The following is a 24,376-nucleotide window of genomic DNA, read 5'->3' as shown; positions in this document are numbered from 1 at the left end:
ATGCCAAAGAGGTTGGGGACCACTGCCTTAGGAGATAAGTCACTTCATTCACATCTGTGAGCCTCAACTCCAAAACAGAGTTAATGTTCTCCTTTTCCTTATTCTTTCCTCCCTCCCTAATCTCCAACCTAACCTCCTCCCTTCCTTGCTTCCTCCTTCCTCCCTTTCCTTCCTTCCTTCTTTCCTTCTTTCCTTTCTTCCTTCCTTCCTTTCACAAATACTTAAAGCATATCTACTCCTAGGACTGTGGACAGTCCCTGCTCTAATTACTATTACATTTTTTAATTAAAATTAATTTTTTAAAAAAAATTTAAGCACTGGCCTGAAACACAGCTTTGATACCAGAAGCATGATACCAGAGGCTTAGTCTCCAAGTTAAACTATACATGTAAAGAAAGAAAAGGAAATAGAGAAATGGGAAAATAGAGTGCAGTTAAAAAAAAACATACAATTATCATACGTTACACTTTAAAACTATTGGTTATTTTTCTTGTACTTTCATGAGAGTAAGAGAGAAAAAATACTGTGAATGTTCAAGGTCTACTTGCAATCAAGACTCCTTGGGAAGGAGGTAACGTCACTGGAGGGTCCTTTGTTTACAGATCGAGGTCATTGGTGGTATAGTGGGATATGGAATGAATGGAAGTGAGCCAAGTGGGTAAGCCTCCAAAGAACAGACAATGGAAGGTCTACGGGGAACCCAGTCACTGAGGTGGATACGGACAAAGAGAAAATCCAATGAGAGTTTTGTTTCCAAAGGGAGTGTTATGACTACAATATTTAACACCACCTCCTCTCCTCAAATGACTCTTTTAGAGTCACTTTTTGTGAATGCAGAATAGGGACGAATATATTTCTGATAGCCATTAAATTTCTGAGTCATAGCTGGGCTCGGTGGCTCAGCCTGTAATCCCACGCCTTGGTAGGCTAAGGTGAGTGGATTGCCTGAGCCTGAGGGTTCGTGACCCGCCTGAGCAACTTGGCAAGACCTCATCTCTACAATAAATCAAAAATCAGCCGGGTGTGGTAGTACGCGCCTGTAGTTCCAGCTACTTGGAAGGCTGAGGCAAAAGGATTGCTGGAGCCCAGCAGGTCGAGGCTGCGGTGGCCGGGAGCGGCCACTGCACTCCAGTCTGGGCGACAGAGTGGGACTCCAACTCAAAAAAAAAAAAAAAAAAATTTCTGAGTCATGAATATAGGATAAAAACTGACTCTTCACATGAAGAAACCAACAAATTTGGTTTTCAGTTAGAACCAGCAATAACCCTAGGAATTAGCAAAACCCTACAGTTTTAGGTTAGCAAGTGGAAGGTTTACATGGATGGCTACAGCTCAGATAGTCTAATTCACCAATAAATCTTACTGCTGATGGAATCTGAATGCCTTAAATTGGTTTTCCTTAAAAAACAATTTTTTTTTCTGAGATTTCCATAATGCCAGAAGACTTGGGAGAACTGAGATTCTACTTTATTCTCAGACTGAGTCAGATAGATGGCTCATCTGCTTTAAGTGTCCACCTTTCCTTTCTTCCTTCCCTCCCTCCCTCCCTCTCTCCTCCTTCCTTCCTTCTTTCCTTCCCTCCTTCCTCCATCCCTCCTTTTTTTATTTCCTTCCTTCCTCTCACAAATGTTTGAAAAGAATCTTCTCCATGCTTGGATTGTGGACAGTCCCTACCCCAGTTACATATCACATTTTTTTATTTTAATTTTTTATGTAAGAACGTATAGGGTCTTGCTATGTTGCCCAGGCTGGTCTGAGAAGTCCTGGCCTCAAATGATTCTCCTGCCTCAGCCTCCAAAGTAGTTGAGATTATATTTATGTGTTCTACCATGCCTGGCCCCCACATGCTGGAAATACAAAATATCTCCAGGTAGTGATGAATATAAAAACCAAACAAACTTTAGAGGTTATTGATTGAGGATGGGGAGGTGACTTTAGGATTTGATCTGAATCTAATATCAGGCTCCTCTGGCATTGGGATGAAATCCTCAAGAATGAAAAAAGCTTCCTGGAGGAGGAGATGAGATAAGAGACTCATAATAGAAAAGAGCCAGTATAAACAGGATGCGGTGGGAGAAAAGTCAAGCTCCTTGCTGGCCTGCAAAATCCTACGTGATTTTCTTTTCATTGCCACAGGGCAACATGATAGGGCAAAGAGTAGGGAAATGAGAGTGTCACACAGATTTGCCAAAGATCTCTGGTTGTTGTGAACAAAGAAGATAAGAGGTATATAACTGTCATATCAACCCAGTGAATTTATTATAGTCAAATTACCTCTGAAGATGAGAAAACAGCAGCTCAGGATTTCCATACCTTGCCATAGATCGTACGTTTTGTAAATAACAGATGGGGTACCCTGATCTGCACAGACTCAAAACCCATGTTCTTTTCAGGGTACCTGCTATGTAGCCTAGTCTTATTGAAATACAAAATTTGACTTGCATTTTCAGTAAAATATTAAGATTTGTTTCCCTCAAAGGAGAAATCCTCTATAAGAAAATCTCCTCTGAATCCCACTTACTGATTCCAGTTCCTGCTGGCATAACCTGACTTTTAGAGTCAAACATTCTAATTGGGTGCAGACACATTCACGTCAGCTGAAGTGTCCTGTTTCTGATGCCAGCCAAAGGACAGCAACTGGATTTCTACCTTAACTCCATCTCCTTGTAGAGCAATGGTTAACTGGTATGTGTCAGATTATAGCCATAGTATATTTTACTAATATCAACATTTTTGCTATGTATAGTATGCAGTATTATACCTGAAATCTTCCAGGATGGCAGGGAGCTATTACAAAAAATTGCTTAATTATAAATTACTACTGTATATTTAAATTTCAGTAGCATATTAAGTTCTGGGACTTAGTTACCACTTTGCGTTTTGATTATGCCACCGATTACTTAGGTTTGCCAACCTGTTCTTCTTATGGTGTGACAGGTCATAATTAGAGCATTACTGAAAAACCTAAAGTTTTCCTAGGAGATGTCCAGCAGGACTGGCATTCTTATTGATCTTTCAGAGTCCTTACTCTGCCATCCAACCTTCAACCCCACAACCCTGGCAATATTCCTTGATGAATATCTGTATGGAATGGCCTTGGTGGTCCTAGTTTAGTTTTGTATGTAAATTTAACATGGCTGCAAAAATGTGAAAAAGCCCAATGATCCCACAAAGAGTTCACCAGATGATATGCTAGGGCAGGGTTTTCCAATCTTGGTACTATTGACATTTTTATTGTGAGGGACTGTCCTGTGCATTGTAAGATATTTAGCAGCATCTCTATCTTGTCTCTGCTAGATGCTGATAACATCCCTCCAGTTTGTGACAACCAGAACTGTCTCTAGCTGTTGTCAGATGAACTCAGGGGACACAATTGCTGTCATTGAGAACTACTGACCGAGGAAAAAGGGAGATAAAAACTGCCTATCAGCTAATCTTATTTTGGTGCTCAATGTGGAAGACGTTTTCTGTCTCTTGATGGACTCTCTCAATCCTGTATACTTTCAATTATTGGAGGTGAGTATTCTTGATTTCACCTCTTACATATGATACGAGAGAAGGATAAATATAAAACGGGAAGAATGATTAAGAGGACCAAACAGATTTCTCTAAGGTTGGGAATTTCTATATTCAAATTCCAAATAGAGTCCTATGACGCCAGAGTAATTGGTGAAGTTTCTGTGTAGTGGTTTTGCTGTTTATGTCTCCTCGAAATGGGCTCAAGATGTGACTTCACTGATGCAAGAGTGCCAGATAAGCTGACTTGACGGCCTTCACTAGTTGGGTTGTTAGAGCCGGTCTGCCCTACCACACATATAAGTATAATACCACCCATACAAGGAATGGTTCAGGACCTATGGCTCATTCTTCTCTAAATGTGTTTTTAACCTTTAAGAAAAGCACCGACTGTGCAACCTCTTTGGAGGACGGTGTGGCGATTTCTGAAAGAAATAGAAATTGACCTTCCATATGACCCAGCAATTCCCCTATTGGGAATATATCCCGAGGAACTCAAATCATTCTACAAAAAAGGTACCTACACACGTATATTGGTTGCAGCTCTATTCACAATAGCAAAAACATGGAACCAACCATGTTGCCCATCGAAGCTGGACTGAATAAAAAAAAATGTGATACATACACACAATGGAATATTATTCAGCCATAAAGAAGGACAAACATATGGACTTCGCAGCAACTTGGGTGGATTTAGGGTCAATCATACTCAGTGATCTATCACAGAAACAAAGAACAGAGTACCATATGTTCTCTCTCATAAATAGACCTTGAGCAATTATAATACTATAAGAAAGGGATTGGCAGTAGTGGGAAACTGTCAGGGGAGGGATGGTAGGATTGGCAATTGAGGGAAACTACTAGGGGAGGGAGGGGCATACCTCATCAACAAGGGTACCTGCATAATCAATGTTTATATACCTAACCCTGAATTGTACCCCATATCTTTATAACAAAAAATAGATAATTAAATTAAATTAAAAAGAAAAAGAAAGAAAAGCACCTACTCATACTCATGACGATTCAAATACTTTAAATTTCCTTCACTTATTCTTCACCCTTTTATCTCTTTCTTCTCTCCCCTCTATCTCCTTCTACTAAAGCAGCCAGCTTCTCCCTTATGAGTAACCTTCTTGCTTATAACAGAGTACATGACCCATCATACAATATCAACATATTTTTGTTGAATGGATAAATAAAAGTTTAAAAGCGCTGATGATAAAGGAAATCAGAATTAGAATCAAAGGTTTATATCTTTCTAACTTATATAGGAGATGAGAATGATGATGATGATGGTTATGATGAAGATGACGATGATGACGATGATGACGGGAAGAACTACTCATCCCACTTATCATATGGCTTATGGCATTGTCAGTTTATCCCAGGCTTACACTATGTGGGCACTTTCATTTGTATATGCGTGATACTGCTTTTAAAGTGATTTCTTCTTCTTTGTCCTATTATAGAAGTTAAAAGCATGCTTACATGCATGCACACATAGACACACAAATCACGTGTGTTTCTGAGGAGTGACCCTAACAGTTAAGGAGTCAGTGACAGAAGGCACTAGTACTCTGATGGGCCTTCAGATATGCTCAGCAGAGGTAGGGCTCACACCTCCTGAGTCTGGCTGTTCATGGCACTTAGATATTCAAGAAGTGCTTTGTTATTAGTTCTGTTTTGCAAAACCCCCTTAAACCCTGAATGCTGAGTTGGTATTGGTTTCTTAGTGAGGTTGTATCTAGTAGCTGGTGCAGTTTACCTACCAAAGATTAGATTACTTTTTAATTTCCTTGTCCCAATGTCCTTACATTTTCCTGCCTAAGTAACAGTGCCTAGGAGAGAATTCGTTTGGTTTCCCAAATTGTCTCATTTCCGTTATCATGGAAAGTCTTGCAATGCCTTTGATAGTTTAGTTTGACCACACCAAATGCCATGTGAAATGGATCACCTATGATCAGTTGCTCCATAGCCTAAGGACCTGATCTTGAAACAAAGGATTGATCATCCCCAAGGGAAATGGTTGGATCCAGGGGATTCTAATCATGATTTACTTGTGTTTTGTAAATTAAAAATATGCTTTAGATACAGAAAATTCTTCAGTAATAGTACTTTCAGATTAGGTTGAGTAAATGGAAGTCAATTTTTTCTGTAATCAATAGACTAATATATAAGCCTTTTCCCATTTTGAGGAAGAAGGACATTAACAATTTTGTAGTGTGGATTAACATAGGCACATTTTGGACACAGTGAAATAAGTGGATGTGCCTCAGGTTTCCAGTTCATAACTCACTTCGTTCAATTTAATAGGTACTTGTTAAGCATGTACTAATGACAGTAATTGTACTAGGCACTGAGAGGAATACAAAGAACAAAAAGACATGATCCCCACCCCTTGAAGAGATCTCTGCTTCTCTCTCACTATCTTTTCAAATCTTAAATTGAAGTATGACATGTTTAGACTATAGAAGTTGGAAAAGATCTTAGTCTTCATTTATATGTTGAAGTCTACTTGAAAATTAAGAGAGAATTATAGTTTGTTCTCTCAATCATAAAACTAAGAATTGTAACTTGAGCATTTATAAGACCAGTGAGAATTGATGAATAATAATACCTCTCATGGATTATAACAATATACTAATTACTCTGTTCACCGATAATTAATAGCAACAAAAATATTGGCATTTGCAAATTCTGAATTATGTTATTTTCCCCTTAAGATAGGTAAACAGTATTATGTGCATTGCATTTAGAAGATGAATATTGCTTTTCATTTTACTTAGAATCCCAGAAGACCAAACCAGAAGCTATAGGCTATTCCTATTACAGTATTCTCAGATTTGGAAGAGATCTTAGAGGACATCTGACCCATCTCTCCTCTTCCTTATAATCAAAATACATCAGAGAGGAGTTAATTCTCCCTTCTTATCGTATACTTCCTAACTTCTTCCTGTCAGGGGTGTGGTTCTCACTTGGCACTGAAGATGATGAGACAGAGGAGCTAACCCGCAGGGCTCCGATGTTGAGGGTGGCCATAATAGTCTCTGTGTCCACCAGAATCTGGCTGCTTGAGGGATGATATGGGCGGGAAAAGACAGCACACATGGAACATTGCTCTATGTTGGCCACAAGTAAGTCTGTAGAATATAGTGCAGAGCCCTAATGAAAGAAAGACAGAGAGAGAAGGGACTTGTCAAATGGAGAAATTGTATTTTATGGCTCAGGGTGCTGAGTCTTTGTAGGCAATGTGGTCTTTGAGTCAAAGCCTTTTCAGCCCACACTGATTTGATTTTAAAACTTAGTTACCTGATATCTAACACACTTAACCTTATTATTAACATCGTAGCAGAAATAAATTTCACAGACCACTTTTTTGAGCAAGTTTGGATAAGATAACGAAGAGTGGGATGAAAGGAGCATAAATACATGCAGATGATTCAAGTGGAAAGGAGCAGTACAGTAGTATAACAGTGGTGAGGAAACAGTCCAGAGAGAGATTATGGATCCAGAGTCAAAATTTGTGTCCTCACAATCTTGCTGGTTAATTGCTGACCCTACTTATACTCTTCAGATTAACAAACATAGTGGCAGTTCCTTCTTTCTTTGGTGGAGATATAGGGATAGATCTGGTCCCACTTTCCGGTAGCATAGTGTATAATACTGGCAACTTCTAACATGAGCTGGATCTGGAAATTGTGGTTATTTTCTCCTCTCTCTTTCTTTCTTTTTTTTTTTGAGTTGCAATCTCACTCTGTCACCCAGACTGGAGTGCAGTGGCCGCTCCCAGCCACCGCAGCCTCGACCTGCTGGACTCCGGCGATCCTTCCGCCTCGGTCTTCCAAGTAGCTGGAACTACAGGCATGCGCAACCACACCCAGCTAATTTTAGATTTATTGTAGAGATGAGGTCTCACCAAGTTGCCCAGGTGGGTCTCAAATCCGTGGGCTCAGGCAATCCACTCACCTTGGCCTCCCAAAGCACGGGATTACAGGCTGAGCCACTGAGCCCGGCTTCTCCTCTCCCTTTCCATGGACTGAAGCAATAGGGGTGGTACAGGGAACTCTATGGTAGCTTTTGTTTTTCCATGCCATTTTCTTCTTGAGAAATTTATTTTTGAAGTTTGAAAAAATATTCCTTATGCATTGCCAGCATTAATTCATTATCATGTATCAAATGCTTTGGTACACTTTACAATGCAGATAATGGACTTTTCATCTTGGGAAGTAGTGGCATAGATTGGGATACAGACATATAAAAGTTAAGGAAAAATATAATTATAGCCACAATATTATATATGTAAAATGGGTCTATTTCTAAAAAATGTAAAGCCTTTTCTTCCTGTTTATCAGCTATCAGGGACCATATGGTATTAGGTGATCCATACAAGATGTCTCCAGAAAAGAATAAAATATTGGTGCCCAAAAACTGGTCAGTATTAGCTTAGATTTAGCCATTAAATTATAATCAGACTCAGAAATGCAGAAACTCTTATTTGTAAAAGGATTGTAAAACATGATGATTTGAGCATAAACTCAAGAGCCACAATGTCTGGATTTAAATTCTCACTTTGCCATCTGCCTGCTGTGTAATCTGGATTAAGTTACTTACTCTTTTCATGCTTAGAGTCGACATCATTAATATCTACCCCATAGGGTTATTTTGAGGATTAAATGAGTTGATATATATATAAAACACTTAGAACAGGTACTAGTATCTGATAGGCACCATATAACTACAAGCTATTATTATTATTATTACTATTATTATGAACTCTAGTACTATTAGTATAATTATTATAAGTATTGACCATTCCTTATATGATACTTACAGACAGAATGTATATCCGGGGAAAATTCCGAAGGAATCTCCATTCTCTCTTCAGATAATCCAGAGACCCAATGAACACAATGTCCTTCAGCTCCTGCCGGGTATAATTGCTAGCTCTCAAGGGCATCACAAAGTTCCGAAGGCCCATGAGGGCTGATTGGGCATCTCCAAATACACATGCTATAATGTGGTTTTGAAACTTGTGTTTTGGCTTGTCACTTCGTTTCTAAGAATAAGCATGCCAGAGTCTGGTCATTTTTATAAACTAGATAATATTCCCTCAAAGTGGGCTCCCTGCCTTAAATTGAAAATGGGACTTATGCTTAAGTGGTACAATTATACCTTTTACCTTTTTATTTTAAAATAAGAATTCCTTCTTATTTTACTTTAAAAAAAACCCACAACTTTTCTATTAGCCAGGAGTGGTTGATCACAATTCACATTCGCATCATTCCTCAGGGAGAAAAAAATCATTGGATCAAATGGAGAAAATATATCTTGATTTTTAGTACATATTTTTAGCCTTCTACATGCTATAGTAAGAGTCAGTGTAAACAGAAGACATTCCAAATTTCATTGCTAAACTTATGTCTTCTAGTAGACCCTGAAAATTATAGCAAGTTGCATAACATGTTGCAATATTCAGTGGGTTTTCACAAAAGTGGGTTTTCACGGTTTGAACCATATGAATTTACTTTTTCAATGGATCAAAAATGGTTGAACCTTGGCAGTTTCAAATGGTTCAACCTAATACACTAAACTGATTCAATAGACTCCTGCAGCAAAGAAATTCATCATGTGAAGTCATAAAATAAATAAAAAGATTATAAAAATTCCATTTGACCTCAAATACTTAAATATGTCTCATGCTTTCAACAGAATTACCAATTGTTAGCATTTCTCCTATAGAAGCAAAATCATATGCATAACTTATATTTAGATTAGATTCCATCACATTCACAGAGACTCATAAAAATAATAAATACGACTTTGAAAATTATATTCCTATAGGAAACTTATTTTAAGTCTATTGTCTGGTTTCTTTCAGAGGCTAGGCTAATGTCTCCTCATACAGCATTGGGATGTAACAGAAAGAACACTGGAATTGGAGTCAGAAGACATAATTTTTTATTCTGGTTCTATTGTTAAATATATATAATAACTGAAAAAATTACTTAACCTCTCTGATCTTTAATTTCACTATGTTTCAAATGATAAAACAAAATAAAACAAAAAACCCTGAAAAGTTAATCTTGTGAAAATTAAATAATATATTGAAAGTATAAATTACTTGACTCAGTTGTAAAGTATCTATTAATCAAATCTGAAACTTATTGACCTTCTACATTCTAAAAGGAGGACATTTTGAAACTAGGGAATAGGTTAAATGTTTAAATTTTAGTAAGAGCATGTTCTACATTACTAGACTCAGACTATTTCAAATGAATATATCATTGTTCCTTATGGCAGTCCTTTCATGGGTTAGATGTCAAGACGCTAAGAAACAGGGTTTGACAAAAATCTAACAGGATAAATAAGTAACGTCTAACATTTCAACAATTAATCAAGTTATCATATACTGAGAAATACTGTACTGTACTTATTTTCTATAAGGAATTAATTTCCCTGGGGAGAAAATAAATCTACTTGTCTGGAGAGCCTTGCTAGAGTGATATGAGTCTTAACCAAATCTTTTAAATAATTGTCTTTAGTTCATCTGATTAGTTTTAACTTGGATAATGAAGCCTTTAACAGTATTTAATGTAACATGTCTAAAGTCCAACAGTTGCTCTTCTGAGTAGAAACTTAAGAATTAAAAACAAGATACATGACAGAATGCATTAATGGGCACGCTAGAAGGGAAATTTTTCCATGAAACTATGGCACTAAATTGACTCCCAATTAAGAAAGATGGTGGCTTTGGGGAGAAGAGGAAGATGTCCTATTTGCTCAAATTAACATAAATGTAACACTTCCACTTGACCCTCCTGCAAATGAAACCAAGTTTAAAGTCTCCCCGGATTTTGCAATATGGACATTTCTTCTCTAAAGACACATATTTCCAAATCTTTGGAATTTCTAAAACTGGAAGGCATTCTAAACTCAACAAAAGACTCAGTTAGTATTCTGAACTATATTCCATATCAAACATCATAAAGGAAATATCTATCATGGCAGCCTTTCTGCATACTTAATAAATATGACCTAATAAAATATCTGCTATTTCCATTCCTTGTACTCAGATGTCTCAATATGCAATCAACTTCCCAACCTTTCTAAAGATTTGCTTCCCATCTAAAACATGTTTGGTTTCTGTTAAATGGATGTTTATTTTTCATAGCTTAAAATAAGATATAATTGCTAAAATGATGAACTTCAGCAACCCTAACAGTTTTGCAGTTGAAATGCCATCTCTGACAATTTTGTGCTTCTGATCAAATAATTGATCATGCTTTTATAAAAATTGAAATATATTCTGTCAGGACACTGGCACTAATCCACAAGGCTGTTGTGTGTATAAATTTGTGCAGCTAACAAAAATAAAATAAACTACTTTTGAAAAGTAAAAACATATATATATATATAATATGTTATATAACATATATATATAATTATCAATTAGCCCTAGGTGAAAAAATTATATAGATTTCATACAGCATGCAAGAAATCATTTTATTAGTTAAATTGATCAGCTTCTGCTTATAAGATAAACCACTGATAGTTTCCAATGTGAAACTCCAGAAAATTAGAGTAGATGGGGATCCAGAAGCAAGAATGAGAGCCTGAATTAGAACACAAGACTTTTCACATCTCAGTAGTAGGCTATTCAGTGAGTTGAGTTAGCTTTTCTTCTTGAGAGGAAAGATAGGGACAGGACTGTAGTATCTACAAGGAATCACCAAGGTTGTATGCAGCAATTAGAAGGCATATTCATAGCTAATGTATTAAAAATAAGTATAACCAGCTTTAAGAAAAACCATTATGGAAAATCCAAATTTCAAGACCAATAAATTAGGAAAATGCAAATTTATTTTAAAATGAAGAAACTTCTGGAGAAATCCAAGATGGTCACCCGGGAGTAGCTAGTTGGCACCTTTTTTGCAGAGCAGAACAAGACAGTGCCAGCTGCTGGGAACCTCAGGCTTCTTGAACAGACTTAAATGGAGGATGCACTCTATATTGTATAGAGGACTGTTAGAACACATAGGGAACAAGAAAGGATCCCTCCCCACCAGTTCTCATGCTGGCACAGGATTTACAGTTTTACCTCATATTCAAGAGGGTGTGAGAGCTCCTGACATGGTCTGTGACAGTTTCCCTCTCCTCAACTTGCATAGGTCTTTGGTCTCACGTGGGAGAAAGCCTGGTTAGGGCCTAGAGGTATTCTGCCAGAGCCCAAGTGGAGCTGGGAACACACCCTAGCTCAGAACAGCTGCCATCAGTCAACTCCTGAAATTGTTCCCTGCTGGGATTGCTTGGTAGCCAGCTTCCTGGATGGGAAAGTCTACCTGCTGACTGCACTCACTTGGTATCCACTGCTAGCATTTGGCAGCCAACTCCCCTACCAGGAAGAATTGCCTGCCATCTTCACTTGCCCCAAGGGCAGGTCCCACCTCAAAAAGGATTCTGCTGCTTTTAAATTCTGAGCACAGTCTTTGGCAGGAGAGGAAGTGTTGTGAAAGGCACCTGGCAGCCCTGTTTTATGGCTGGAACACTTCTGGGCTGTGGATGGCACCACACTCTGCCACGCTACTTCAGTGGTGAGTGGTCCCATTCTCCCTTCCAATCCCCTAAAAGCTTGCAATTGGGGGTCAGAAAGCAGTCAGTATGTGTAGCCACAGGAAAAAACTTGGCAGTAGAAAGTCGCTTTGAATTCTGAGCACTTTGAGTTCTAGCAATAGTGGCAGAGCTGGAGTATCTGTCCTCTCTCCCTTCCTGTGTGAACTATTTTGGCAGAAAAGGCCCTAAGGCAGCTAGACCACATCTAACTACAAAATAATAAAACTAAAGAAGAAGAAGATGAGGAGGAGGACGAGGAGGAGGAAGAGAGAAGAATTGGTCCTCACGAATGAGGAAGAACTAACAAAAAAACAGTAGTAATTCTCAAAGCCTTGAGGAGGCATCACCCGCAAAAGCACCTCCCAGGACTCAAACAATGAGCCACCCAGAACAACCTGTCCCTAATGACAGACACAGAATTCATAAAATGGATGGCTAAAATGACTATGAAAAGCCATGAGAAGTTGAAATCAAAGATAACTCAGGCAACAAAAGTAATGCAGGAAACAAAAGTTGAGCAGGCCAATAAAAGAGAGGTCCAAACTGAAATCCTAGAAATAAAGAATTTCTTCTTGGAATTTGAAAGTACAATGACAGGCCTAGAAAGTGAAATCAACCAGACAAAGAATCTGAGTTTGAAGATCAAAATACTGAACTCAACCTGACAAAAAAAGGAGAAAGGCCTCAAAAGGAAGGAGCAAAGCATACTAGAGGTGTGGGATTATGTAAAGAGACTAGGTCTATTATTGATTGACATCACCGAAACAGAAGGGAAAACTGAGAACATCCTGAAGTAAACCTTCCAAGATGTCATCCAAGAGATTTCCCCTATCTCACTAGCGAGGCAATCATCCAAATGCAAGAGAGTCAGAGAACCCCTGCAAGGTATTACATAAGAAGACTATTCACAGACACATAATAATCCATCTCCATAAGGTGAACATGAAATAACAAACTCTAAACACAGCTAGAGAGAAAGGACTGACCATCTACTGGGGAAGAACTATCAGAATTGCAGCATACTTCTCAACAGAATCCCTACAAGCCAGAAGGCACTGAAGTTACATCTTTATCCTTTGTAAAGATAAAATGGTATAGCCAAGAATTTCCTATCTCACTAAGATAAACTTCATTAGTGATGGAGAATTAAAATCCCTCCCAGACATCAAACCCTAAGAAAATACATCACCTCTAGACCAGTATTCCAAGAGATGCTTAAGAAATATCTGAACACAGAAATGAAAGGATACTTATACTCATAGCAAAAGCACAGGCAAGCACAAAGTTAATAAAGCATACAGACCACCTGCAAAATCAAAGAAGAAGAAGGGAAAAGCTAAGGAGGAGAAGGAGAAGGAGGAAGAGGAGGAGGAGAAGGAAGAGGAGGAGGAGGAGGAGGAGAATAATACTAAGAAGAAGACGAAGAAGAAGAAGAAGAAGAAGAAGAAGAAGAAGAAGAAGAAGAAGAAGAAGGAGAACTTCTTAAAAACATTATAACAATATATCTATAATTATAAATCCTTACATTTCAATAATCATGAATGTGATGGACTGAATGCACAACTACAAAGGCATAGAGTAGCAAACTGGTTAAAGAAACATGATCCAATATTCTGCTGCCTTGAGGAAACCCATCTCACAACAAAGGACACCATACAATTATAGTCACAGACTTTAAAACTCTGCTAACAACCCTAAACAGATCATCAAGGCAAAAATCCAACAAGGATTTGAACCTTAACTCAACACTCAACCAATTGGACCTAATAGACATCTACAGCACACTCCACTCAACAACCACAGAGTATATATTCTACTCAACAGCACATGGAACATATTCCAAAACTGATCATATTCTCAGGCATAAATAAAATGTAAAGTTTTTTTAAAAGGTTGAAATAATACCAAGCATCTCTGAGACCACAGTGAAAACAAAATAAATGTCATCACTAACAAGAACCTCTCAAAATACACAAACACATGGACACTAAATGACATGTTACTGAATGTCTTTTGGGTCAACAAGGAAATCAAGAAAGACATAAAAAGATTCCTGAAAACAAATGAAAACAAAGACACAATATATCAAAACCTCTGGGACATCATGAAAACAATGTTGAGAAGGAAGTTTATAACATTATACACATATTAAGAAGATAGTGGAATCGCAAGTAAATAGCTTAACATCACACCTAAGGGAGATGGAAAGGCAAGAACAATTAAATTCTAAATTCAGTTAAAAAAAATCCAGATTGCAAGATAAAGTCACAATTACAGGAAATATAAGACAAAAATATCATAGAAAGGATCAGTAAGACAAAAACTTGGTTCTTTGAAAGGATAAATAAGATTGACAGACCTCTCTGGCCAGACTGACTAACAACAAGATACAGAAAGTTGAAAATAAACACAATTAGAAATCAAAAAAAGAGATATCACAACTTACCTTGAAGAAATTCAAAACATTATCAGATTACAATGAAAATCTATATGCAAAAAACTGGAAAATCTAGAAGAAATGAAGGAATTCCTGGCATCACACAAGCTCCTATGGCTGAAACAGGAATAAATTGAATCTAAGCAGACCAATAACAATCTATGAAATTGACTCAGTTATAAGAAACCTCCCCACCAAAAAAAAGTCGAGAGTTCAGATTGTTTTTCAATTGAATTTTACAAGACATACCAGGAAGAGCTGATATCAATCCTATTGAAAGTATTCCAGGCAATCGAGATAAAAGAAATTCTTCCTTGCTCACACTATGAACCTAATAGCATCCTGAGGGACTGCTTAAGATCCAACAAGGAGAGAATTACAGGCCAATATCTATAGTGAACACAGATGCAAAAATTCTCAAAAAGATCCTAGCAAATTGTATACAACAACACATTTCAAGGATCATTCATTATGACCAAGTGAACTTCATTCCTGGTTGAATATTCACTAGTCTATAAATGTAATTTAGCATATCAACAGGTTTTAAACCAAGAACTACATGATTATCTCATTAGACACACAAAAAGCATTAACAAAATCCAGTATCTATTCTTGGTAAAAACCCCTAAACACCTAGGCATAGAAGGAACATTCCTCAAAACAATAAGAGCCATCTATGACAAACCTGCAGCCAACATCATGCTTAATGGGCAGAAGCTGGAAGCATTCCCCTTTAGAAATGGAAAAATGCAAGGATGCCCATTCTCATCCCTCCTATTCAACATTGTACCATAAGTCCTAGTCAGAGTAACCAGGCAGGAGAAGGAAATGAGGGGTATCCAAATAGGAAAAGAGTAAGCTAAGTTATTCCTCTTTGCAGATGATATGATTCTATACCTAGAAAACTCTAGAGAGACTGTCAAAAACCTCCTTGCACTGATAAATGACAATAAGCAGGCTGAGAACCAAATTCACACACACACACACACACACACACACACACACACACACACACACACACACAATTCCATTCACAATAGCCACCAAAAAAAAAACAACCTTGGCATCCATCTAACCAAATATGTAAAAGACCCGGACAATGAAAACTACAAAATACTGCTCCAATAAGTCAAAATGATACAAACAAATATAAAAAATCCCATGTTCATATATTAGAAGAATCAATATTATCAAAATGTCCATCCTATCCAAGATAATCTACAGAGTCAATGCAAACCCTATCAAATTGTCAAAATAATTTTTCATAAACCTAGAAAAGACAATACAGAAATTCATATTTAGAAAACCAAAAAAGAGTCCGAATAATTAAATAATTGTCAGCCAAAGGTATAAAGCTGGAGGCAACACACTTTCAGACTTTAAACTTTATTACAAGGCTACAGTAACAAGACAGCATGGTATTGTTACAAAAATAGGTGCATAAACCAATGGCACAGTACAGAGACTCCAGAAAAAAGAACATAGTTCCTAAACCAATTCATCTTCAACAAAGCTATCAATAACAATCACTGGGGAAAGGAAATCATACTTAGCAAATAGTGCTGGGAAAACTGGCTAGCCACCTGCAGAAGAATGAAACTGGACAACTACCTGTCACTGTGTACAAAAATTAGCTAAAATGGATCAATAACTTAATGTGAAACCTCAAACTATAAGAATTTTAGAAGAAAACATAGAAAATACCCTCCTGAACATCAGACTAGGCAATGAATTCATGGCCAACTGTCAAAAACAAATGCAATCAAAGCTAAGCAAGAGAAGTAGGACCTTATCAAACTGAAAAGTTTTTGCACAGCAAAAGAAACTATCTGGGGAATAAAGAGACAACCTATGGAATCAGGAAAAAATACTTGCAGGCTATGCATCTGACAAAGGTCTAACATCCAGGATCTACAAGGAACTCAAATGAATTGAAAGGATAAAGGCAAACAACCCTACTAAAAAGTGGGCAAAGGACATGAACAGACACTTCTCAAAGGAAGACACACAACCAACCAATAAATACATGAAAAAAATGCTTAGTTTCAGTAATCATCAGAGAAATGCACATTGAAACTACAATGAGATACCACCTAACACTGGTAAGGATGACTATCATTCATAAGTCAAAAAACAACAAGTGCTGGTGCAGCTGCAGAGAAAAAAGAATGCTTCTACACTGTTGATGGGAATGTAAGCCAATTCAGTCTTTGTGGAAAGCAGTGTGGTGTTTTCTCAAAAAACTAAAAATTGACTTTCCATATGATCCAACAATCCATCTGGAAATATACCCAGAGGATCATAAATTGCCCTACCAAAAAAGGATACCTGCATACACATGTTTTTATAGCACTATTCACAACAGCAAAAATGTGGAACCCATCCAGGTGCCCACTGAAAGTGAACTGGATAAAGAAAATGTGGTACATATATACAATGAAATATTATGCAGCCATGAAAAAAAAAAACCAATCATGGCCTTCACCGCAACTTGGATGCAGCTGGAGACCATCGTGCTAAGTGAGTTATCACAGAAATAAAGAACTGAATACCACATGTTCTCATTTATAAGCAGGCCCTTATTAGTGGACACATTAGCACAAAACTGGGATCAGCAGACTCTAAACACTGCTATGGAAGAGAAGGAGGCATATGGCAATGCACTGGGTACTGGGTCCACTATTAGAGGGAGATAGGGCCAGCTGAAAGCCCAAACTTCACCTGCATGCAACCTATTTATGTAATAAATCCACACTTATACCCCACAACTCAATAAGATAAAATGAAATAAAATACTGCAGAATCCTTGTAGACAGTAGGTTTCTCTGGTACACTTAAATTGACTAGATTTACTAGCAAACAGCAAGGATTCAGAAGAACATTATTCTGAATAATCGAGTCACCAAAACTGTTAAAGGATGGAGAAAATAGTTGAAGACATATAAATGTTTCAAATCTCAGCATATTACCCACATAGTCTTTTTTCAAATGTCACATGTATTACCTTGTATATCATTCATACAGCTGCTGAGTTATGTGAAGTTTTTTCCAAATACAGTTTACAAGGATAGATGACAGGTGCTTATGAATAACAGAAGAATGCCATTCACTCTAAGGGATATTTAAACTTATTTAAGATTCAGTACAAGATCACCTACCAGAATCACCTTTTCCAAAGGGGTTGCTTTGCACCAGTGAAACATGCCACTGCTATCAAGCTGGTCAAAATTTTGCCCTGGCTCATATAGAACAGTCCTAAACAGGGAGAATGAAGAATTAGTCTAAGAACATTTGAGGGTCTGCTGTAACAAAGTCAAGATGTAAAACTCATTAGTGTCTTGAGCCCAAAGTGAAGAATAAAATGAGGAGAATGACATCAGGATGTGAGACTCCAGAATAATCCAGGCTTAGGCTACAGAAACAACCTTAAAACCCCAAGGACCTAACACAACACAGGTTATTTCTCAGCTACACTATGTATTTGACTCATGCAAAAAGGTGCTTTTTCTCCACATGGCTACTCAGAACCTTGAAGGGAAAAAGGTTCTACCATCATCTTGTGGCCTCAACACCTGGGACATGCCTCCTTCTCAGTTACAAGGTAAGGGAAGAGTAAGAAACTGGAAAATCAAGCCCAGTTCTCTAAGTGCCTTGGCACAAAGTGACATGCTTTATTTCTGCTCACATCTCATTGGCCAGAACTAGTCACATGGCTCTGCCTGCTGACTTTAAGTGGCTGGGGAACCTGGGAAGAACTGAAATATTTTGTGAGCATTTCTATCTCTGCCAGAGACCTTAAAGATTACCCTCTTTTATTTTATGGATAAAAGTCAAAGTGCTAACAAAGTGTAAAGCTGGCATTTGAATATAGTGCTGAGGTTAAGGTTACTAGTGCTTCCAACATTCAGTTCTCATTTCTTTCCTGAGTGTAGGTTACAGGTAAGTGGAGCCACATGACTAGCTCTGTTCAATGAAATTTGAGAAATGGCAGCTCAGGCAGGGAGAATCCCCATTGTGATTCTCCAGGCTCTCTCCTAACCTGCTACAGAGATGACCAACCTGAGTACATGAGTGGATGTGTGGAGCAGAGTGTCTCTGCCTGCTTGACTTGTGCTGGATATATAATGTGGACAAGAAACTAACCTTCGTTGTGCAGAGCCACAAATATATTTCATAGTTGTTACCACAGCATGTTCATTCTATTCTAAAACCAATACCTTTTCCAAAAAAACAAAACAAAACAAAACAAAACAACCAACAAACAAAAAAACCGTGCTCCATGGTATATTAGTAACTGCAGAAGTCCTGTAAAAAGGTTTTCTGTAGTCAAATAAAGTTTGAGAAAAGTAACCCTTTTTGGGATCCCTGCTGCACTTTAACATACGAAAGGTTCTGAAAATAGCATAAAAAATGATTTCTCCATTTTAAAAAATCCTTTAAAAATTGTATGACCCGGTGTTTCACAAACTAATATGATGTTTACTATTTACCTACAAACTTATGTGCGTATTTTGTTATTTAAAAATTTCTGTTATTATCCCCCAAAATACCTTTTTGGATGTATTCTGCTATGTAACACTACAGATTCAGGTCTGGCGATTAGTAGCTTAATGAGAGCATTCTCCTGTATGACTTTACTCTACATCCTAGAAGAAATACAACCTATTTCTCTCCATCCTGAAGGATTAGGGGTTTTCCCTGTAAACTAACATAGCTTATTATTTAATACCTGGCCCAAAGGCTCAGACTTCAACATAACGACAAGCTAACCAAGTTAGCTTCTCAATTGCTATCCTAAGTCATAATTTTTCAGACAAAAGAACTTACTCAAACTTAGATTGAAGTGTCAGACTTAAAGTAATGGGATAGAGAGAGGACATAGGCAGAGAGGTCAGGATAGGAGGGATGGGGGATGAGTTTGGAAAGGCGGGAAGAACAATTCCTATCAAAATTGGCCAAGGCCTTGATGCGTTTTTTTATCTCCTTCTGCACTTAAGATGTACCTATAAATTTTGTGGATTTAGTGAATTCTAATCATTACCTAGCCAGAATATGTAACAATTCTCAAAGTCAGCTTGACCAAAATGGGCTACCTTGTTCATTCAAATTAACATGGCTTTTGACAATTTAAATAACCATAAGTCGTGAGCCCCAATATCAAATTCCAAGAGCCACACAGACTCCCTTAATGGTACCAGACTGGGCCGTGGTGATGGCCTTATGCCAATCCTGTTAAAGGGACTCACCAGGGAACACACCTAATAGATAGTCTAGTTTTGATTTTTATCAGGATTTGGAGAAGTGGCTATGTTATTTATGTATGGAACCCTCTTTCTCTCCATCAGCAACTTCCCAGACACTGTCGGTTTAGATTTTTCAGAATATGTTTATGTAATGTAACCAAGTTGGTGGTGACTACCTTTCAGGGACTCTTTGAAAACAATCTGAGTAGCTATCTTACCTTCACGTAGGTGGCACTTTCTTGCCCTCAGCACCAAACCTGCAGCGACTAGTACTACTTTCCTTCAGGTCCTTTTCTTCAGGTTTTTCCCACTCCCTCTCCTTCCCCACCCTTCCCATCCCCTATGACGAATGAAGAGTCCTTGTTCAGGTAATTAAATGCCCTTTTGGCAAATGGAAGATGATTTTCTCCCAAGCACATTTTAACTTGACTCAGGATAGCAAATCAATCATTATACATTTCTATAATGATAAAGGCGTGATCTATGTATACAGGCTATCACAGCAATATCTTTCTTCATTCTGATGTTCTGAAAAACAGATATGCCTTAAAGGAAACACCAGTTGGACAACCACATTTTAAGAATGCTAGAGGAGATCCACTTCATCATAATGGCTTCCATCTGGTGTACTTGCCAAAGCAAAACCTAATGCAACGTAGATCACCTTCTCTCAGCTAAAGCTTCCATCTGCCATATGCTTTGTAAATGACATGATCCTTGGAGAAATATACCTCCCGAAAGAGACTAATACATCTTCTAAGAGAGTATGCAGCATAGCAGTCTTAGAACTTAAAGGTGATTGAAGGAAAAGGGGCACCATCCAGGTCAAAAAAAGACCTGTCACATCCTGACCAAGATAGAAGCCTTTTGGGTGAAGGAGTTTTGTGTGTGGGAAAGGCTGACAAAAAACGTGGTGGGAGTTGTCTAGGATGGCTCTCAGGAGGGCATGTTTGAGATAAGGGTGGAGTTGGTTCTCTAATGATGAGACACACTTCTTACTGCCCAGTCAAAAGTGTGGTACTTCTGCCTGGGAGCACTGAAGAAGTATTGGGTCTTGAAATGGCCTCAGGATCTCTGGATTCTACCTTTGGAAATTTATAGATCTAGTGTGCTGGATGAGAACCATTTTTGCAGCCAGTCCCATTTGTGGGCATGCAAAACAGCCTATAAATGAAGCCTCTAGCTTTCTTTTCTCACAACTGCCTTTTTTGGGGCTGCTTTGGTATACATGGAAACAATGTCTTTTGAGCACATGCTTGAACATGTCCTAGCATTTATTATCCCATGTTCATAGCAACTTACCCTATGTAAATCTTATCACTTAAAAGAAGATGCAAATGAAAGATCATGTGCCTTTAGTTTCCAATATTGGCACCTGATGAGAGAGAGCAAACCATGTAGGAAAAACCTTTATTAAGAAGGTAGATTAAGTTTCACAGTGCCAGGTAAGGAAGCATGGTTTCCAAGAATGTAAATCTGTTGTCATTATTTTCTCCAATTCAGACTTGACTCAGATTATTCTTTTTTATTTTTTTTTTAAGTTGGAGTCGCACTCTGTCTCCCAGGGCTGGAGTGCAGTGGCACGCTTATGGCCACCACAGCCTTGACCTGCTGGGCTCAGGTGATCTTTCCATCCTAGCTTTCCACGTAACTGGAACTACAGGTGTGCATTGCCATGCCTGGCTAAGTTTTTGATTTATTGTAGAGATGAGGTCTTGCCATGCTGCCCAGGCTGGTCTTGAACCCGTGGGCTCAGGCAGTCCTCTCACCTCCGCCTCCCAAAGTACTGGGATTACAGGCGTGAGCTACCACGCCTAGCTTGACCCAGATTATTCTTGAAGATGATCTTCCAATGGATGAGATCTTCCACTATGAAAAAGTGTCTGTTAGAATGTGCAAAAATCTCCTACAGTTCCTTTTATTCATTTGCAGGCCTTGCTTTCAGCTGTGTTGGGAAATCTTGGCTTTGACCATTTCATCCGAAGTTTCCTTAAGACATCACAGATGGCTGGTACATTCTTAAAAAATAATTTTCTAGCCTGGATGCACAATAGTACATTTTTTGTACAAGACTTGAGTTAAACAAAAATAATTAAGTTTGATGAAGTCTTAGCATAGGGAGTGGAACAAGTTCCCTGGTGGAGTATTGGGGATAAAAGAAGGAATATATCAGTGTGCCCAGGATTTTCAGTGACCTTCTTGGTTCAATCTTTTAAAAATCCATTGCAACTTTCTTGAAAGTAATAGTGAAGCTCTCACCAAAATAACGGGAAAATCTCAGTCCCAGAATGCCTTTGATGGTGCTGAGGTTTTTGCATCTTGAATACTACAACTACCTTCTCTCCAGTGACTTTGTATATAGCAACACGGCTATTCAGTTCATATTTGGCTTGGAAATACTCATTTTTTATCCATTCTAACTACTTTTTTGGTGTTACAAACAAAAGGAAAGAAAATCACTTAAAACTTGGGAATGTAAGAGCAGGTTGTAAAAGTGCTTTTCACTTTATCTTATTCCACAGTTTCTCTCACACACACCCCTGCATATCTACACATATACTAATATCAGTCAAATATCAGAAACTGAATCTAATCTTTATGGACACATTATGACTTCATTTTTCTTGGTTTCATCTAGTTGCCATTTACAAGACATTGTTTTCAACCTTAGAAAGAAATGTAAGGTTTAAAAAATGAGGAACTTTATATAGTTCATTTCTCCAGGAACCTGTATATGAGCAAGTTATAAAAGGATCCTGTGAGCTCCAAGGAACTTTCAGGACCAAGCAACTGGGGAAAGATCTCAGGAAGGTAGAGGGCACAATCCAAATCCCTGTTAGAAAGGCTTCTGTGATCTCTTCCTTTTCCATGAGGAGTGGAACATGCACCAAGCTCTGTGCCTTCCATCCAGGTTGACCAGCTATCTTTGATTCTCCAATACTGAGCACAATTGGAAAAAATCTGCCATGAAATGTCATGGGATGCAACATATGCTGACAGCAGCCTGGTTACTGCCAAAGCACCAAGCCTTAGGAAACCATTTGGGAGGAGGAAAATGGTAAGTCTACTGTCTGCCATCAAGGAGTGATTGGTTGTTCTGGTTTGCTTGGGATTGGGGTTTCCCAGAACATAGGAATTTCAGATGTAAAATGGTCATGCTGTTATCCAAAGTGGAGTCTTTCATCCTGCTAATTTGAAGAGCTTCCAGGGAAGGAGGAAGAGGAAGAGAGAAAGAATAAAACACTTAAAACACCAGGCCCAGAAAATCTTCCACATCAGGCAAAAAAATATCCACACATCTATGATAATAAATGAATTTTGCTGTTGTTTAGTGGAAGATAGGACAGCTAGGTGGCCATAGTCCTGAATGTTTTAGGATAATTGAGTTCTAGTGAATTATATTCTCCAACCTCCCTCTAAATCTTCATGTTTTCTAATTCTTTGCATATGCAAAGTCTTCATGACTTCATTGTGAGATTATAAACTTTAATAGTAAAACCAGTAGGTATGATTGGGTATGATTCAAAAACCATCTGCAAATGCTACTTAAAAAGGAAGTGTATGAAAATTCAGGATATCATTGTATTCAGTATACTCTTATTTCAGTCTGTACAGGAGAATGTAAACTAAAAACTGCCTTCTGAGGTAAACTAAATAAGCTGTGAATAGAATATTCTGTTTGCCTTTAAACATTGGTTTATAGATGGGTTCTATCAAACTCATGGCCTCTGTTTTCAATGGTCACAATTTAAAATCTCCATGAAATTATTAATCTAATGAATGAATAATCTCATGAATTAATAATCTCTTGAAATAATCACAAAATTATTTCTACCCTCTAGTTTAAAAGTTAGATCCAAAGTCAGAACAGCCCCAGCCCAAGTGAAGGCAAGAATAGGATGGTGTTTCTATTAAATAAACTCATGACTGATCCTACATTTGAGCATCTTTCTGTTAATCTTTGCTTATTTCTAGTGAGTAAAAACTGACAGTTTTTCTGCAGAACATTTTCTGTGAAAACATGTGTGCAGGCAATTCAGAATGTAAATTGTTACCAGACAGAAGATCAAGGAGAAAGATAAAAAGACACTTTTCCTCTTTCTCAACCATTCCGTAGATGGACCCTCATTTAAACTCTTTATATTTTATGGATATTGCATTTTAGATTTTCCACAATGTGAGGACAAATGAGACGTTACCCAGAGCAGCACATATATTTAATAAAGGCCCGTGTCTGTGTCCTGGGCAGAAAAACCTGGGACTCAGGGAAAAGTATCAAATCTCATGGGAACAATTTCCTTAGTCAATTTTTTTAGCAAAAAGTTGTATTTTTAGGTGTTCTTTTCCACACTTCCTAACACTTTCTAAATATTAAATGACATGGCAAACATATAGGTTGATATAAATGAAAAATATTCCCTCCACTAGACAATTTTGGGATATGATTTTCTTTGTTCAGTGGACGAGAAGCTGAACAATTAAGGCAGCTACTCTGACACTTTCAACCCTAAAATACATTATTTTTAAAAAATGCAAATTTCAGACAAAAGACTTTTTTCTCGTGTTTTAT

The 24,376-nt window shown here is 37.8% G+C and overlaps 1 protein-coding gene across 1 annotated transcript in view; it reads right to left on the bottom strand.

Annotated features, from left to right (window-relative positions):
- Positions 1 to 20,143, bottom strand: part of LOC103262935 (potassium channel subfamily U member 1-like) — a 39,682-nt gene extending 19,539 nt beyond the window's left edge. Inside the window, exons 1-4 of the mRNA XM_021713679.1 lie at positions 20,064 to 20,143; positions 17,722 to 17,818; positions 8,348 to 8,572; positions 6,492 to 6,678 (exon numbers count right to left, since the gene is read on the bottom strand). Coding sequence (XP_021569354.1) covers positions 6,492 to 6,678; positions 8,348 to 8,572; positions 17,722 to 17,818; positions 20,064 to 20,143 — 589 coding nt within the window. The remainder of the gene's footprint in view (positions 1 to 6,491; positions 6,679 to 8,347; positions 8,573 to 17,721; positions 17,819 to 20,063) is intronic.
- Positions 20,144 to 24,376: the final 4,233 nt, after the last annotated feature.

Source organism: Carlito syrichta, unplaced genomic scaffold, assembly GCF_000164805.1.
Source record: "Carlito syrichta isolate Samal-C Ts95f unplaced genomic scaffold, Tarsius_syrichta-2.0.1 Scaffold304669, whole genome shotgun sequence".
Lineage (NCBI taxonomy): Eukaryota > Metazoa > Chordata > Mammalia > Primates > Tarsiidae > Carlito > Carlito syrichta.
The sequence above is the reverse complement of the archived record's forward strand: the minus strand, read 5'-3'. Positions and strand labels throughout refer to the sequence as shown.